The sequence below is a fragment of the Montipora foliosa genome, chromosome 3 (genome assembly GCF_036669935.1).
Source record: "Montipora foliosa isolate CH-2021 chromosome 3, ASM3666993v2, whole genome shotgun sequence".
Classification (NCBI taxonomy): Eukaryota; Metazoa; Cnidaria; class Anthozoa; order Scleractinia; family Acroporidae; genus Montipora; species Montipora foliosa.
The window spans coordinates 70,596,726-70,609,941 of NC_090871.1; the positions used below are offsets into that span (position 1 = coordinate 70,596,726).

Below are 13,216 nucleotides of genomic sequence, written 5' to 3' on the forward strand. Positions count from 1 at the left end.
TATAAAAGGCTTTGCCAGAAATCTGGAGAACTAAATGCCAAAGAGGTATAATCTCATGATTATTTGGAGACTTCCCGCTGGACCAAGAGGCCCGCTGGACCAAGAGGACGTAATTTGGCTTCTGTCCAAAATAGAAGGACCAAAGCCAACGTGGAGATTAAAGATTACTGGAACAAACTGAATCTGTGACAGCACTGATGTCCATCATGCATAGGTTTCTTCCATATATAAACTGGAACTCAAGTGGACTACAATTGTAGGTATGGATGGGGAGTATTCCCAAAAATCCAAGAAGCCCGGTTTTTCAGTAGCGGACGCAAAAAGCACAGGGACCTGATTGGCGTCAAGTGAAAACTAAGCATAACGCAAAAAACACAAGCACACAAACCGTTCCACGTTCTCTCTTACCAACGCAGCGCTGACGAGAGGAATTTGGAACGGTATTTTTTCCACTGGAAGAACATCACAACTTGCGTTGTGCTTGCGTTACGTCACGTTTTCAACGTAACCGCAAGCGAATGCAAGCATAAGAAGTAAAAATGTTGATCCTTGCGCTTGTGCTTTACGCTTGCGTGAGGCACATTTTTCACTGCGGAGGAAAATAAGCGCCGTTGTGATTTGCGTTTATGGTTGCGTTGACTAGTGAAAACGAGGCTTGATTGATAATAGGCTGATTTAGCAACAGAACGGGAAAACTGTCAGTTGGCGGACGTCGCGCGCAGCAAAACTACCAATGAGGGAATTTAGAATAGGGAAGAAAAGAGTGGAGGTCTATTCTATCCCGAATTCTCATCGGTGGGTTTTTCTGGCGCGCGCCGTTCGCCCACTGACGTTCTGTTGCTAAATCAGCCTATTGTCTTAAAGAAGTACAAAACGTGGACTGAGGGAAAGCAGCAGGAAGGATCGATGAAAAGGCTAGGACACAGCTAGGAATTTGCAATGCAATATTATTGAATGTTTGGTTTCTTGAAGACACCCCAGGTGAGGAATTCGGGGCAAAGTTTGCAATCGTTGGCCCAGAGGATTGGAGCGGGGGGGGGGGTTACTCCCTTTTAGACACCCTGGGGGAAATGCACAACGTCGATTGCATTCATGTGGATTTGATCACTTTCATCATTTCTCAAAGACGGGTCAGGTTTTGAACACATCATTTTCATCGACGTTGGGTTGTTTTATATCAGGTTTCACAGCTGAGAAGACAAAAGGTGTATCTTCTGGAAAGGTCATTTTTGAGCACATAACCTAAAACAGGACAGATCTTCCGGGTTATTTTGGTACTACAGCTGGAAGAAAGACGACAATGAAGGGAGACGAAATCATCAAGAAACTAGACGAGGCGAGGCTTAGACAACGAAAGAGAACAAAGCTTGGACAAAAATAATAAAAATGTATGTGTATAGTACTTTGGAAATGGAAGAAAAACTTTCACGTGTTTTTATTTCAATTCGTTGTTTATCATTATCATTGTTCACTGAAATAGTATGAAGACTGCAAAAATTAAAAAATAATAAAAATAACTACACGGTATGCTAATTAGTGGCCGGGTATTCTAGAATTTAGCCGACGTTGATCGTCAAAAAAACTACCAAACTCTGAATTTTGTTGAAAATGTCTGAAATATTATCACTGTGAAACTGAATGATTTCCCTTGCTAAAAACCAGCGTGTTGGGTCCATAAAAACAATTTCCGCAGATGACTTATGACGTGATTCAAGACGGCCCTGAAAAAAGCAGACGAACGGAAAATGAAAACTGCTGAAGCTGCCCCTATGCACAGGATACCCAAGATTAGACATTTCGTTCTCCTAATGTCGGCCCCAATTATCGTTGTCAAACTGTTGTCCTGTTTGTGGAGATCTATGTTTAAAAAAAAACTAAAGTAGGTGATCAAATATGTCGGAGATGCTGTTGTTGCTTTTTGTTGGTTACTTTCCATCTACAGATTTGAAAGCGTTCCCCCATCTATCACTAGAGTTGCTCCTGTTATGTACGACGCTTGATTAGATGAAAGGAAAGAAACGGCCCCACTGATTTCATTTGATACACCGATCCTGGAAGTGTGAACAAAGAAAGCAATAAGAAACGCTTTGCGAGAGTTGCTAAGATTCTAAAACAGCGTGTATTGTATCAATGTTATACAACTGTTATACCTTGTGCTTATGGTATTGATTCCACCTATTCAAAAACATTCAACGTCATTGAGTTTTGAAATAACCCGTTTTATGCTAGAGACACAATAGGGCCGTTTATACGACAGAAAATAAGCCGCGGCTTACTCTGGCCGCGGCTTACATAAGACGTGAACACCCCGTATAAATGGTTACAAAATCTACGTTCACGGCTTTCTCCTGGCCTGGGAGTTTATACTCGTATAAATAGTTCCTTTGGCGTAGTATGTACGCCGCGGCCACAGTAAGCAGCGGCTTATGTTCTCTCGTATAAACGGCCTGGACGAACTTGGGAAACATTTGTTGTCCGTCTGGTTATGCGTCTCTAGTATACAGACGGACGCATTATCCGTCTAGACGAACTATCGTTTGTTGTCCACGACGCACAACGGAAGAGTATTCGTTCAGAGGGATAATAGGGCCGTTTACACGACAGAAAATAAGCCGCGGCTTACTCTGGCCGCGGCTTACATAAGACGCGAACATCCCGTATAAATGGTACAAAATCAACGTTCACGGCTTTCTCAAGCCGCGGCTTATCCTGGCCTGGGAGTTTGTACTCGTATAAATAGTTCCTTTCGCGTATTATGTAGGCCGCGGCCAGAGTAAGCCGCAGCTTATTAGGGCCGTTTAACGAGAGAAAATAAGCCGCGGCTTACTCTGGCCGCGGCGTACTTACTACGTGAAAGGAACTATTTACACGAGTATAAACTCCCAGGCCAGGATAAGCCGCGGCTTGAGAAAGCCGTGAACGTAGATTTTGTGCCATTTATACGGGGTGTTCGCGTCTTATGTAATAATTATTTTCTCTCGTATAAACGGCCCTACTTTCTCTCGTATAAACGGCCCTAATGTGTCTCTATAGTTCGTCCGTCTTTACACTAGACGAATAACAAGAGAGACGCATAATTCGTCCGGACGGATTATGCGTCATATCCATTGATACCAGTTTCGTAACTGAAGGAACTACCGACGTTAAATAAATTGACTTTACTTTTACTTTAAATAAATGTTGTTTTGAAAATGCGGTGTCTTGATCTTTAGTGGTGAAGCGGAAACGCGCGGTCCCTATAGAGTTGAATATGTTTCTTTATTTCCTTATTTTCTCTACTACCACAAGACCTGGGACACAGTGTCCTAAATTCACGATAATAGTGAATTCAAAGCAAATTACGAATTAATCGTTAATTTATTTATTTCTTTGATCCTGCAATCTGATTGGTTCGGGAGCGGGCAGTATTTTCCTATCTCCTGACCACGGTCATGGTAACCAACTACGCTAAGCGCAGAGTGAAGTTGCGAATTAAAAGAGCGAAGGCCTGCGGCCTCGGGCCGTACTCGAGATCTCGGGCACAGTTTTTCCCAATACGGACCTCCCGGCCGGTGAATAACATATATTTAGAGAAGAGATCGTGTTGCGATACTTCATGTTCTGCGGGCTCACTTAACAACAACGGAATTACCGTAAAGGAATGCGCAGGGCATAGCGGGCTCAAGTCACACTCAGCAAACATATCACGGGGCATGCGTTTTGAACAGTGCCGTCCAACGTCGTGGACGGCGGTTGGATAGGGTTGGGTTAGGGTTAGGGTTTGTTTTCGACTCAGGGAAGAGACGTCTGTTCACTTAATAAAAAGGACATGACTCGAGCTCAAACCATTTTCGATTGAGTTCTGGATGTAGTTTTCGATTGCAATGCAGAGATTCCAACCCCTTTCGAAGGAAAATAGGGAGTATCTTTTTTAGCACCGAAGGCGCCCACACGAGCGCCTCAGGAGCGACCCTGTTGGAGCATCTGTATTTCTATCCATTGCGAAATTATAACTATCCACGACAAAATGTTTTCTATACACGAGAATGTCTTCTATCTATGACTAGCTACCAGCTCTCTCTCGAACTACAAAAGTTTTGTCAACGAAAGCACAAATTGTGGCACTGAAAGTAAAATTTGTCATGAGTAGCAAGAAAGTTGTCATGGGCGGAGAGAAAGTTGTGTACCTAAGGGCCACCGTACGTTTTACACTCTGATAGCAAAAAAAATACGTAAGAGTTAAGATAAGCAACTTGTTTCCTTATTTTCAGAATTTCATGATAAACCGGGAGGGTTGGAATCTCTTCAATGAATTTTTCCAGGCTTCTATGCTTCCAGTCTTGTGCACCAACTATTAGCTTGCAAGCAAACTTTGAGCCTAGGACATTCAATGAATTTTTCCAGGCTTCCATGCTTCCAGTCTTGTGCACCAACTATTAGCTTGCAAGCAGACTTTGAGCCTAGGGCATTCTGAAGGCAAGTGCGGATTCTCCACAATAGACCAGTTCAGGCTCTTGAGTGCATTATGGGTAATCAGGGCAACATGGCGGGAAATTCAAAGCAAAATAAACTGTGCATGACTGTACTTTACAGACTTTCGTCTTCATAAACCAAACAAATAACTCCTAAATATTGCTTTTCTGTCTCCATACATTCTATGTAATTTTGTGCCTTTGGAATTACAGGAAATGTATGACAGAAACTTTGTTTAATAAACTAATTTCTACAATAGCCATTCTCTCCAACTTTATTCTGCCACACCCTGCCACACCTTTCACTGTATATCATGGATACTTTTCATCGTTGTGAACCTTTGAATTTCTCTCCATCTTGTCCTGATTACCCATGATGCACTGAAAAGCGTGAACTAATCTATGAACGCACTTTTGTTGATTTCTGTCGGTCGAAACTCGAATTAAGATCGTCTCATGAAAAGTACGGCGTCTGAAACGGGCCTAAATTGAGCCAATGTTTGGCAGCATTGTGACAATCAGGCTAAAAAATCTTACAAAAGTCCTTAGGGCATTGGCTGTGGATAGGCTAATAGCCCACTTTCGATATATTAAAATTCAGTCCTAAACAAAAGGCATCATCTCGAGGCTCTGGGGAATAAACTCATACAAATCCTTCTATTTATTCCCCAGAGCCTCCAGATGATGCCTTTTGTTTCGGACTGAATTTTAATATATCGAAATCGGTCTATTGAGCTCGACATCTAAATCAACAGGCGTATCTTAATTAAGTTCGGCTCGTGAAAAGTACGGGGTCTCATCATCATCATCATCATCATCATCATCAAATCAGATGGTCTTACCTTCCAAGTGGATTAACCTGATAGAAAAACTCTCCCAGTGAATCATTTCTCCAATACTGAAACCAATGATAAAGTAAATCAGGAGCACCCAACGAGAATATAGTTCAAAACCACTTAAAACATAGCATTGTTAAACGTATTTTAGTATTTAAACGGTAGTTATAGGCATATTTTTATCCCCTAAAAATTTTTCATGTGTTCGGATTTCCCAGCTGAAAATCTAGTGATACGAAAATTATAGGGATCAAAACTTACCTTTTCAAAAATTTCAGCCAGAAAAAAGGCTCCCGAAAATTCTAGGTGACCTTTTTAGGGTAAAAATCCGTTAAAAATGGGCAATTATACCACTTTTCAGATGTTCGAAAATCCTAGGAGAGGCAGGCAAACAAGAACTTTTACAACAAATGTTCCGAAAATTCTAGATCTCAATTGTCTTCCGAACAGATACTTTCCGAAAATTGACGTTGGGTGCCCCTGGTAAATAAGCGTTGTTTGATTGGTATTACAAAGTGTTTTTAGCAGAATGAATGAAGCAGGAATCTTGTTTTTTCTAACACACTAGGGAGAATAGTGTTTTGTGGAGATTTCTCGTATTCCTATGGTTGGGAGGAAGAGGAATATCTAGACCCGGGGGGGGGGGGGGGACTCCCATATAAAACAGACGGGGATGCTCGTCGTCTCGCTTAGGGGTGTAAATTTTGGATTTTGGTCTCGCTTTGGGTGTTCCGGGCAAAACGCCAATATTTTATGCCACCAAGGTCTCGTTTAGGGTTCTGCGAAGTAACACAGAATTACGCGAAGAGAAACAGAAGTCAAATTTCCTTTTAAATTTTCTTTTTAGATAAAAGCATTCGATGATTATGCCTTTTTATCATTAAAACTCATTGCGTGTCGTATTTTTGTGTTTTTAAACGGTCTCTTTTAGGGGTCAAAATTTGCTTAAGCCACGCCTAGATTGGTCTCCTTTAGGGGTTAAATTCAAAATTTCCGACGAGCATCCCCGTCTGTTTCATATGGGAGTCCCCCCCCCCGGGATCTAGACGTTGCTTGGTTTCTACAGTGGTCAGTTTGCGGAAGAGTGAAGATCAGATCCTGGACAAGCAATAATCGTCTCTTTAAGAGACAATTGCTTAAAATTGTCCAGATAAGTTTGAGGATCATTTCACTCTTTCGTCTACTGAACCCGCACCTCAAATACATAGTTTTTTCTTACAGGGGTCAGTTTGTTTGTCATGCAGCATCCACGAATGCCAGAACTATAGAAGCTACAAGTTTATTGTTCTCTCACTGTATTGATGAGACGGTACGATCAAGGTTTCAAACGTTTATTGTCATCGGAGTCTTTACAACTGGTTACTCGAGACGTTGAGTTGACGAGTTCGGTAGTTCGAAATCCATTGGTCTGTCCGATAGTCTTCATTCAATTGCAAAATGGAACCAATTACAATTCGTGACGTAATGCCTGACGTTATTAATTATACAGATTATCGATTCTTATTTAAGCGATACACTCACGTGTATCTCAAGTTTTCTGGGCAGTCATATGCTTGGTTCCCCCTGGCATGACTACCATACAGTTGCATTTGAGAAAGCTCTTTTTCCTCAGTTTTACAAAGAAGAGAGTTCGAAGTCCTAATTATCAACAACTTAATCCATGGCAGTTGTAAGTGAGAAAACTGGCTGATGGTGTTTTCACCCATTGACTCCTGGGAGTGAGACTTGATAGATTTTACTCTGTCTAACGCCAGACGATTTTACTCTGTCTAACGCCAGACGATTTTACTCGTCAATGGGGAACCCACAGGAGTGAAAATTATAACAACAGCTAGATTCACTCAAAAACTATGTCCTCATTAACCCTTTCACTCCCAAGAGTGACACTTATAGATTTTACTCTGTCTAACGCCAGACGATTTTACTCGTCAATGGGGAACCCCACAGGAGTGAAAGGCCTCTTTTAGCTATTTGGTCAAATGAATTAGATCCCAATTGCTCAGCAACATCTCTGCATGTATATATGGCATATAATTCAATTTGTTTTCCACACAACTGCTTCTCCACATTAATTTTTACTATAAAATGTATGAAAAATGTATGAAAGATGCAAGCTGCACAGGTTACCAATGATCTTCCCACCTGACAAGTGACAAAACTTTTTTTTATTCTCAATACTTACTTTTTCACTAAAACTCGTCTTGATGACCCCAGGAGCAACACAATTTACTCTCACACCCATGTGTCCACATTCTTTAGCTAAAACATTTGTCAGACCAACTAAAGCTGTTTTGCTTACACCATATGCACCAGCACCCTGCAAAGATAATAAAATTTGTTACAGTACTACCTCAGGATCTAATACATGTAATAAATACCGTAAATCATTGTAACTGAACTGAGTAAAGTGCAATTTGGTCTGAAATTTGTCTGCAATTTGGTAAGTGTGATTTCAAAATCACAGAGATTATTTCGGACCAAAATTGCACAACACGAAGCTTAATCATTACAACCATTTAGAAATCGTACAATTAATTTTAATTGGTCAAATAGAGGATTTTTAAGTCAGTACCCGTCCAATAATTATTTTATTGATCCAGTTGACAGTTTACAAAGAAAAGCAGACACAAAACGGATACTGAATTTTAGCTGCAAACTCCCCTTAATGTTCGTCTTCAGCCTAAAGGAGCTCATTATCATCGCTCAGAAACTGTAACTACCAGTAATTAAATTCATCCTTTAAAAAAAAAACAAAAAAAAAGTTTTGGGAACAAAAGTTGCAAAATTCATCACAGAAGGGCTTTCTTTGTCTTTCATTTTCCTGCAATAGGCCATTTTCAAAATATCAATATTCAGCTTGATATTAAGGCAGAGAGGGCAAAAACAATAGAAACAAGTTGCAATGAATGTGAAAGATATCAGCATATTATCCACTTTCCTTTGTCTTCGTCCTCTAAACCTAGCTCTCTTTCAAGCTGAATTTAATATACCGGTATCAAAAGTGGCCCATTTGAATGTTTTCTTTAAACAAGCCTTGAAATCTGATTGGTTGTTTTGTTTTCGTTTTCCTCTCTCAGTGGCTGGGGAAAAGGTGCAATGTAGAGCAAAAAATAATGTGATTCTCAAATTAATCATAACCATTACCAATTTTCTCAAATTTTATCAGTGCATTACAACTACTTTATTTTTCACTAATTATTGTGTAGGGTTGAAATCGGACAGTCAAATCGGACAGTTGGCGTTAATCAGATGTCTGAAGTCCGACAGTTGCATCAGCCAATCATATTATTAGTGCATTCAGCTTAATCCACCAATCACAGAATTTGTCACAATAACCATAGCAACAACCACTTACCCTACCAAACTGGGGATTTTTTTTTACCAAAATGGACAAATTTGCAACATTATACAAAGAAAAAGGAATGCAATAATTTTGTTTCTCAGAAATTGTAATGCTTCTGATTGGTAACAGGAGTTCTCGTCATTCAATTCGGTCTGTATTAGTATTTGTGATTACAGTGAAATCAGACAGTTGGCTGTAATCGGATACCTGAAATTGGACAGTTACAATGTACATCAGCCAATTCTCATTGTTTCTAATAGCGTGCAATTACATAGATTCTCGTAAAATCATGTTTTTAGGTCGAGCCCCCTTCGATCCACAAATTGATTATTTTGTTAATAAAGTTTCGAAGTTTCAAGTTTCATTAAACAAATCAGACTCCCTCTATGCAGTCGTCCGATTTTATGAATCACTCGTATGATTACAAACCAAATTGGACTCCACATAGTCCTCATGCCATAATAATTATAGTTAGTATCACCCATCTAGTGGACTAATGCAAAGGCTGCCTTTTTATTGGCTACGCTACTAGAGGACTATTAGTAATAGTCCTCGAGTAGCGAAAAGCGTGACGCTTTCTTCCGTTTTATTCCCAAATAAATATTTCTTTAACTTGCATTTGCTAACTTTATTATTGCCTTTTCTGTCCGACTAGTTGGGTGGTACTAAAACAATTAGACCCTTCGCCCTCAAGGGCCACGGGTCAAAAATTGTCAAATAGCACTGCTGAGAGCCAAATTTCAGATTGCAAGGATCACCAGTGATTTCCAAATGGATGTAATGAAAAATAATTTATCATCATCAGCATCATGATTACCATCATTACAATTATAATAAACTTGATAAAGCATCTCATAGGCTGGTGTAAATTTTTAGTCAAGTGTATAAACCCATCTCCACCTGACAATAATACTTAAATTATAGATCTTACTCTGACTAAGGCCAGGTGTGAATGGGTTAAACCAGCAAATTGAGCAAGAAACAACGATCAACAAACTTTTCCCAAGGTCAATTTTTTAGCTTAAAACAAGTCTATGAAACCTTTTCAAGGGGCACAAGGGAACACACCTTTGTGTACTTTCAAACGTTCTAACCACTAACATATCTACAAGGTAGGTAAAGTCTGCTTAAGAGCCAAGTGGCCCATTAGACCGGAGCTTATCCTGGTTGCTGTAACATGAAATGACTAGGAGTATCTCTACTCCCCCTGGATGGGATGTTAGTCCAACGCAGGGCTACCCCCAGCATTAATTCTCCAGTACCCATTTATACACCTGGGTGGAGAGAGGCACCATGAGAGTAAAGTGTCTTGCCAAAGAACACAACACAATGTCCCCAGCCACTGGGTCTGAAACAGGACCACTCAATCTGGAGTCGAGCGTACCAACCAAGAGGCCACCGTGCCTCCCACACTATATCTACATTGTACTTTCATTCAGAAATTTGACACTTACCAGCATTGGTTTAAATGCAGCTGTTGATGCAATGAAAATTACAGATCCACCCCTAAATGAACAAACCAAAGTCAATAAGTGGTAAATTGTTTTTTTTTTGTACACGTACATTAAATGAATAAGCCTCCACTTGCAGAAAACTATTACATGCTCATTTAAACTCACATGCATCCTTTAAAAGACTATAATAAAGAACATTTAGGTTTCTTTTTGCTAGTGTTTAGTGCAAATTACATTTCACTGTTTTGTTTGTTGTCATTGATTGCCTTGAGCAAAAAAGGATGAATAATAGAAGCTGTAAACTGTGACCTCAATGTAACATCTTTAAAAGAATTACTATACCATAAGAAATGAGTCAGGTCATCAATCAGCCAAAGGGCATTCAACAATTCAACAATTTATGGAAAGTTGAATTCAGACATAATAATTTTTATACCAACCCTCTCTTCTTCATCAATGGAATTATATCTTTTGCCAGAAGGAAAGATGATTTTACATTGACATCGAATATCTGAAATTTGGCAAAAATTGTTAACAGGATATTCATCACCACGCCCCACTGACGAGTAATTTGAAAATTGTCTGGCATTAGAAAGAGTAAATCTATTAAGTCTCACTCCAAGGGGTCAATGGGTTAACTGGTCTTAGTCAATCTTCCTATCAATGAAACCCTGCTGAAGGTGTTAAAGAGGGGTGTGTTAATTGTATATTAGTTCGTCTGCCTCAGCCTTTTGGCATAAAGTGCATAGACTGTCGTTATTATGTCATGATTGTAAAAAAAATGGAGGTGACCGGGATAGTGTTTAAAGGTGATTACTTCATAAAAAATAACAAAACGTTTCGTGGTTCAGGACTATAATTATGGGTTAACAACCTGAGTCAGTCGACTAGCTGTCCCCTATAATCCAATTTGACCCCTGAGAGTGCAGGAGCTTAATAGACTTTACTCTGTCTTATGCCAGACGATTTTACTCATCAGTAGGGAGTTTGAGGTGTGAATGGGTTAACAGACAATTTTATTCATCAATGGGGGTGGTTCAAGAGTCAATGGGATAAAGAAACCCTTACATGTAACTTTATTTGGCTATTATGCTTCCTTTCTTTTAAATTAATAAGTTAGTTTAAGTGTAAAACTGGCTATTCATTATCTTTACTGACCAACATCTTTGTGTTAATGAAAAATTTTACACTTGGCAGGGGTATCAATAAATTTGAAGTTGACGAAAGGTTTGAGTAGAGTAACCACCGACTGTTCTCATTGTCAAAATGAACTTTAACGTTAAGTTTGAAAGAGTCTGTCTTTAGTATACTAGGTAATTACATGACTTTGAGTGCAATTTGGAATAAAATTAGTAATAAGCATGAGTAAGTTTTTTCGAAGACGACCAACAAAGCAATTTTATTGATGTCTGATCTCTCGGGAAACTAGTTAGTTTTGTTTCCCTCCAGTCCTGATGTTTCCCTCGACAACAACAGGTCTCTCTGGAAAACCAAACTAACTGTTTCCCTTGCTTCCCATACATTACTGTAAGTGTACATTATTACCTTGTCCCAAGCTTCCTCAGAAACCTGAAATGAAAATATTGTTTAATGAATTAAAGTTATTGACATTATCACACAAAGCAATATTTTTGTAATTGCTTGGAATATGATGAGATTAAGTGTGAAACTCTACCTTTAAAATTGGTCCAACTACTGGATTCACTGCAGCATTAGACACTAAAATGTCAATACCACCAAAGTGATGTAATGTCTGTAAAGGACAAAAACATAAACCTATTTATGCATTTGTCATTGACCAGAATCAGAAACACGACATTCTGTCAAGTATATACTGTTACAGTAATATGTTACATATATTTCACAAATATTCTATGAGGGCACGCTGGATACAGAGTGATAGATAACGCTCCTCGTTGGTTATTTAATCATTCTATATCCAGCAAGCCCGAGTAGAATAATAATTTGTTTTTATTATCTAAAACTCCAGGATCAACAAATCTTCCATGTATTGTTGACTAAAGCATCTCAATTTCTGCCTCAGTCAATTCCAGTCCAAAACCACCCTTTGTCTGCCACTTCTGCTCAGAGCTGCAAAAGTATTCTCAGCTTGCTTTATTGCTGATGCATTCCTTGACCATATTAGGTATCCGTAGTTTTAAATATATATATATATATATACTCGCTGAAGCAATGAACTGAAATTTTGCTACCATTGATCATTATTATATATATATATATATATATATATATATATACATATAGGGAGTCTGTAAGTCGATTTTCTCGTGGAACAGTGCTCAATACGTTGAAGCAGAGCGGAATAAATATTTTAAGAGGAAAAAGGACGCAACTACATTTCCCGACAAGCCTGTTTCGTGAATCGCTTCACTCTTCAGGGGTCATTAAACCCCTGAAGAGTGAAGCGATTCACGAAACAGGCTTGTCGGGAAATGTAGTTGCGTCCTTTTTTCCTCTTAAAATATATATATATATATATATATATATATATATATATATATATATACATGTATTCATATACAAGGCGCAAGTGATTCAGTCTTTGCTAAAGCCGCTGTTGCACGTTGAACACTTTTAGCTGAAACTTATTCAAAACGAGTTTCAGCAGTGCAACATAAAAGGTCAACACTTTTTTGCAAACGTTGAATCTGGTCTCGAAATGTTGTTAATAGATTCCCCCAAAACAAGTTGATGCTAGTTCCATGGCTTTGGCTGGCTTCTGATTGGCTTACGCAACATAGCATAACAGGAAAGTGGTGTGCATGGTTAAACTCTTGTTTTTGTCACCACTGCAATTGTTGCGACCATTGCAGAAGTAGAAAGCAGTTCTACTTTTTGTGAAAGCTGTAGCACAAGAGACAAAACTTGTTCCGCAGCGCTATTCCACACAAGTTTCGGATACAAGTGTCAACGTGTAACAGCGGCTTAAGAGAAAGTGCTTGATGCGGTTTCCAGAACATTGTACATAATAGACTACAAGAGAAAATCAAAGATAAAACATATGTTGTCCGTAACTCTGAGTTCCACTCTTACGCAATCATCAGACGATCGATTTAGAGATTTTGCCTCCTGATTGAGAAATATTTTTTATGGTTTTCCAGGAAAGACAGT

The 13,216-nt window shown here is 39.1% G+C and overlaps 1 protein-coding gene across 2 annotated transcripts in view; it reads right to left on the minus strand.

The window, feature by feature from the left end:
* Positions 1-1,419: 1,419 nt before the first annotated feature.
* Positions 1,420-13,216, minus strand: part of LOC137998140 (dehydrogenase/reductase SDR family member 4-like) — a 13,717-nt gene continuing 1,920 nt past the window's right edge. For both annotated transcript variants that reach the window (XM_068844572.1, XM_068844573.1), the window contains exons 3-9: positions 11,760-11,837; positions 11,630-11,653; positions 10,525-10,595; positions 10,085-10,136; positions 7,470-7,604; positions 5,294-5,349; positions 1,420-2,051 (exon numbers count right to left, since the gene is read on the minus strand). In XM_068844572.1, coding sequence (XP_068700673.1) covers positions 1,937-2,051; positions 5,294-5,349; positions 7,470-7,604; positions 10,085-10,136; positions 10,525-10,595; positions 11,630-11,653; positions 11,760-11,837 — 531 coding nt within the window. In that variant the 3' untranslated portion in view covers positions 1,420-1,936. The remainder of the gene's footprint in view (positions 2,052-5,293; positions 5,350-7,469; positions 7,605-10,084; positions 10,137-10,524; positions 10,596-11,629; positions 11,654-11,759; positions 11,838-13,216) is intronic.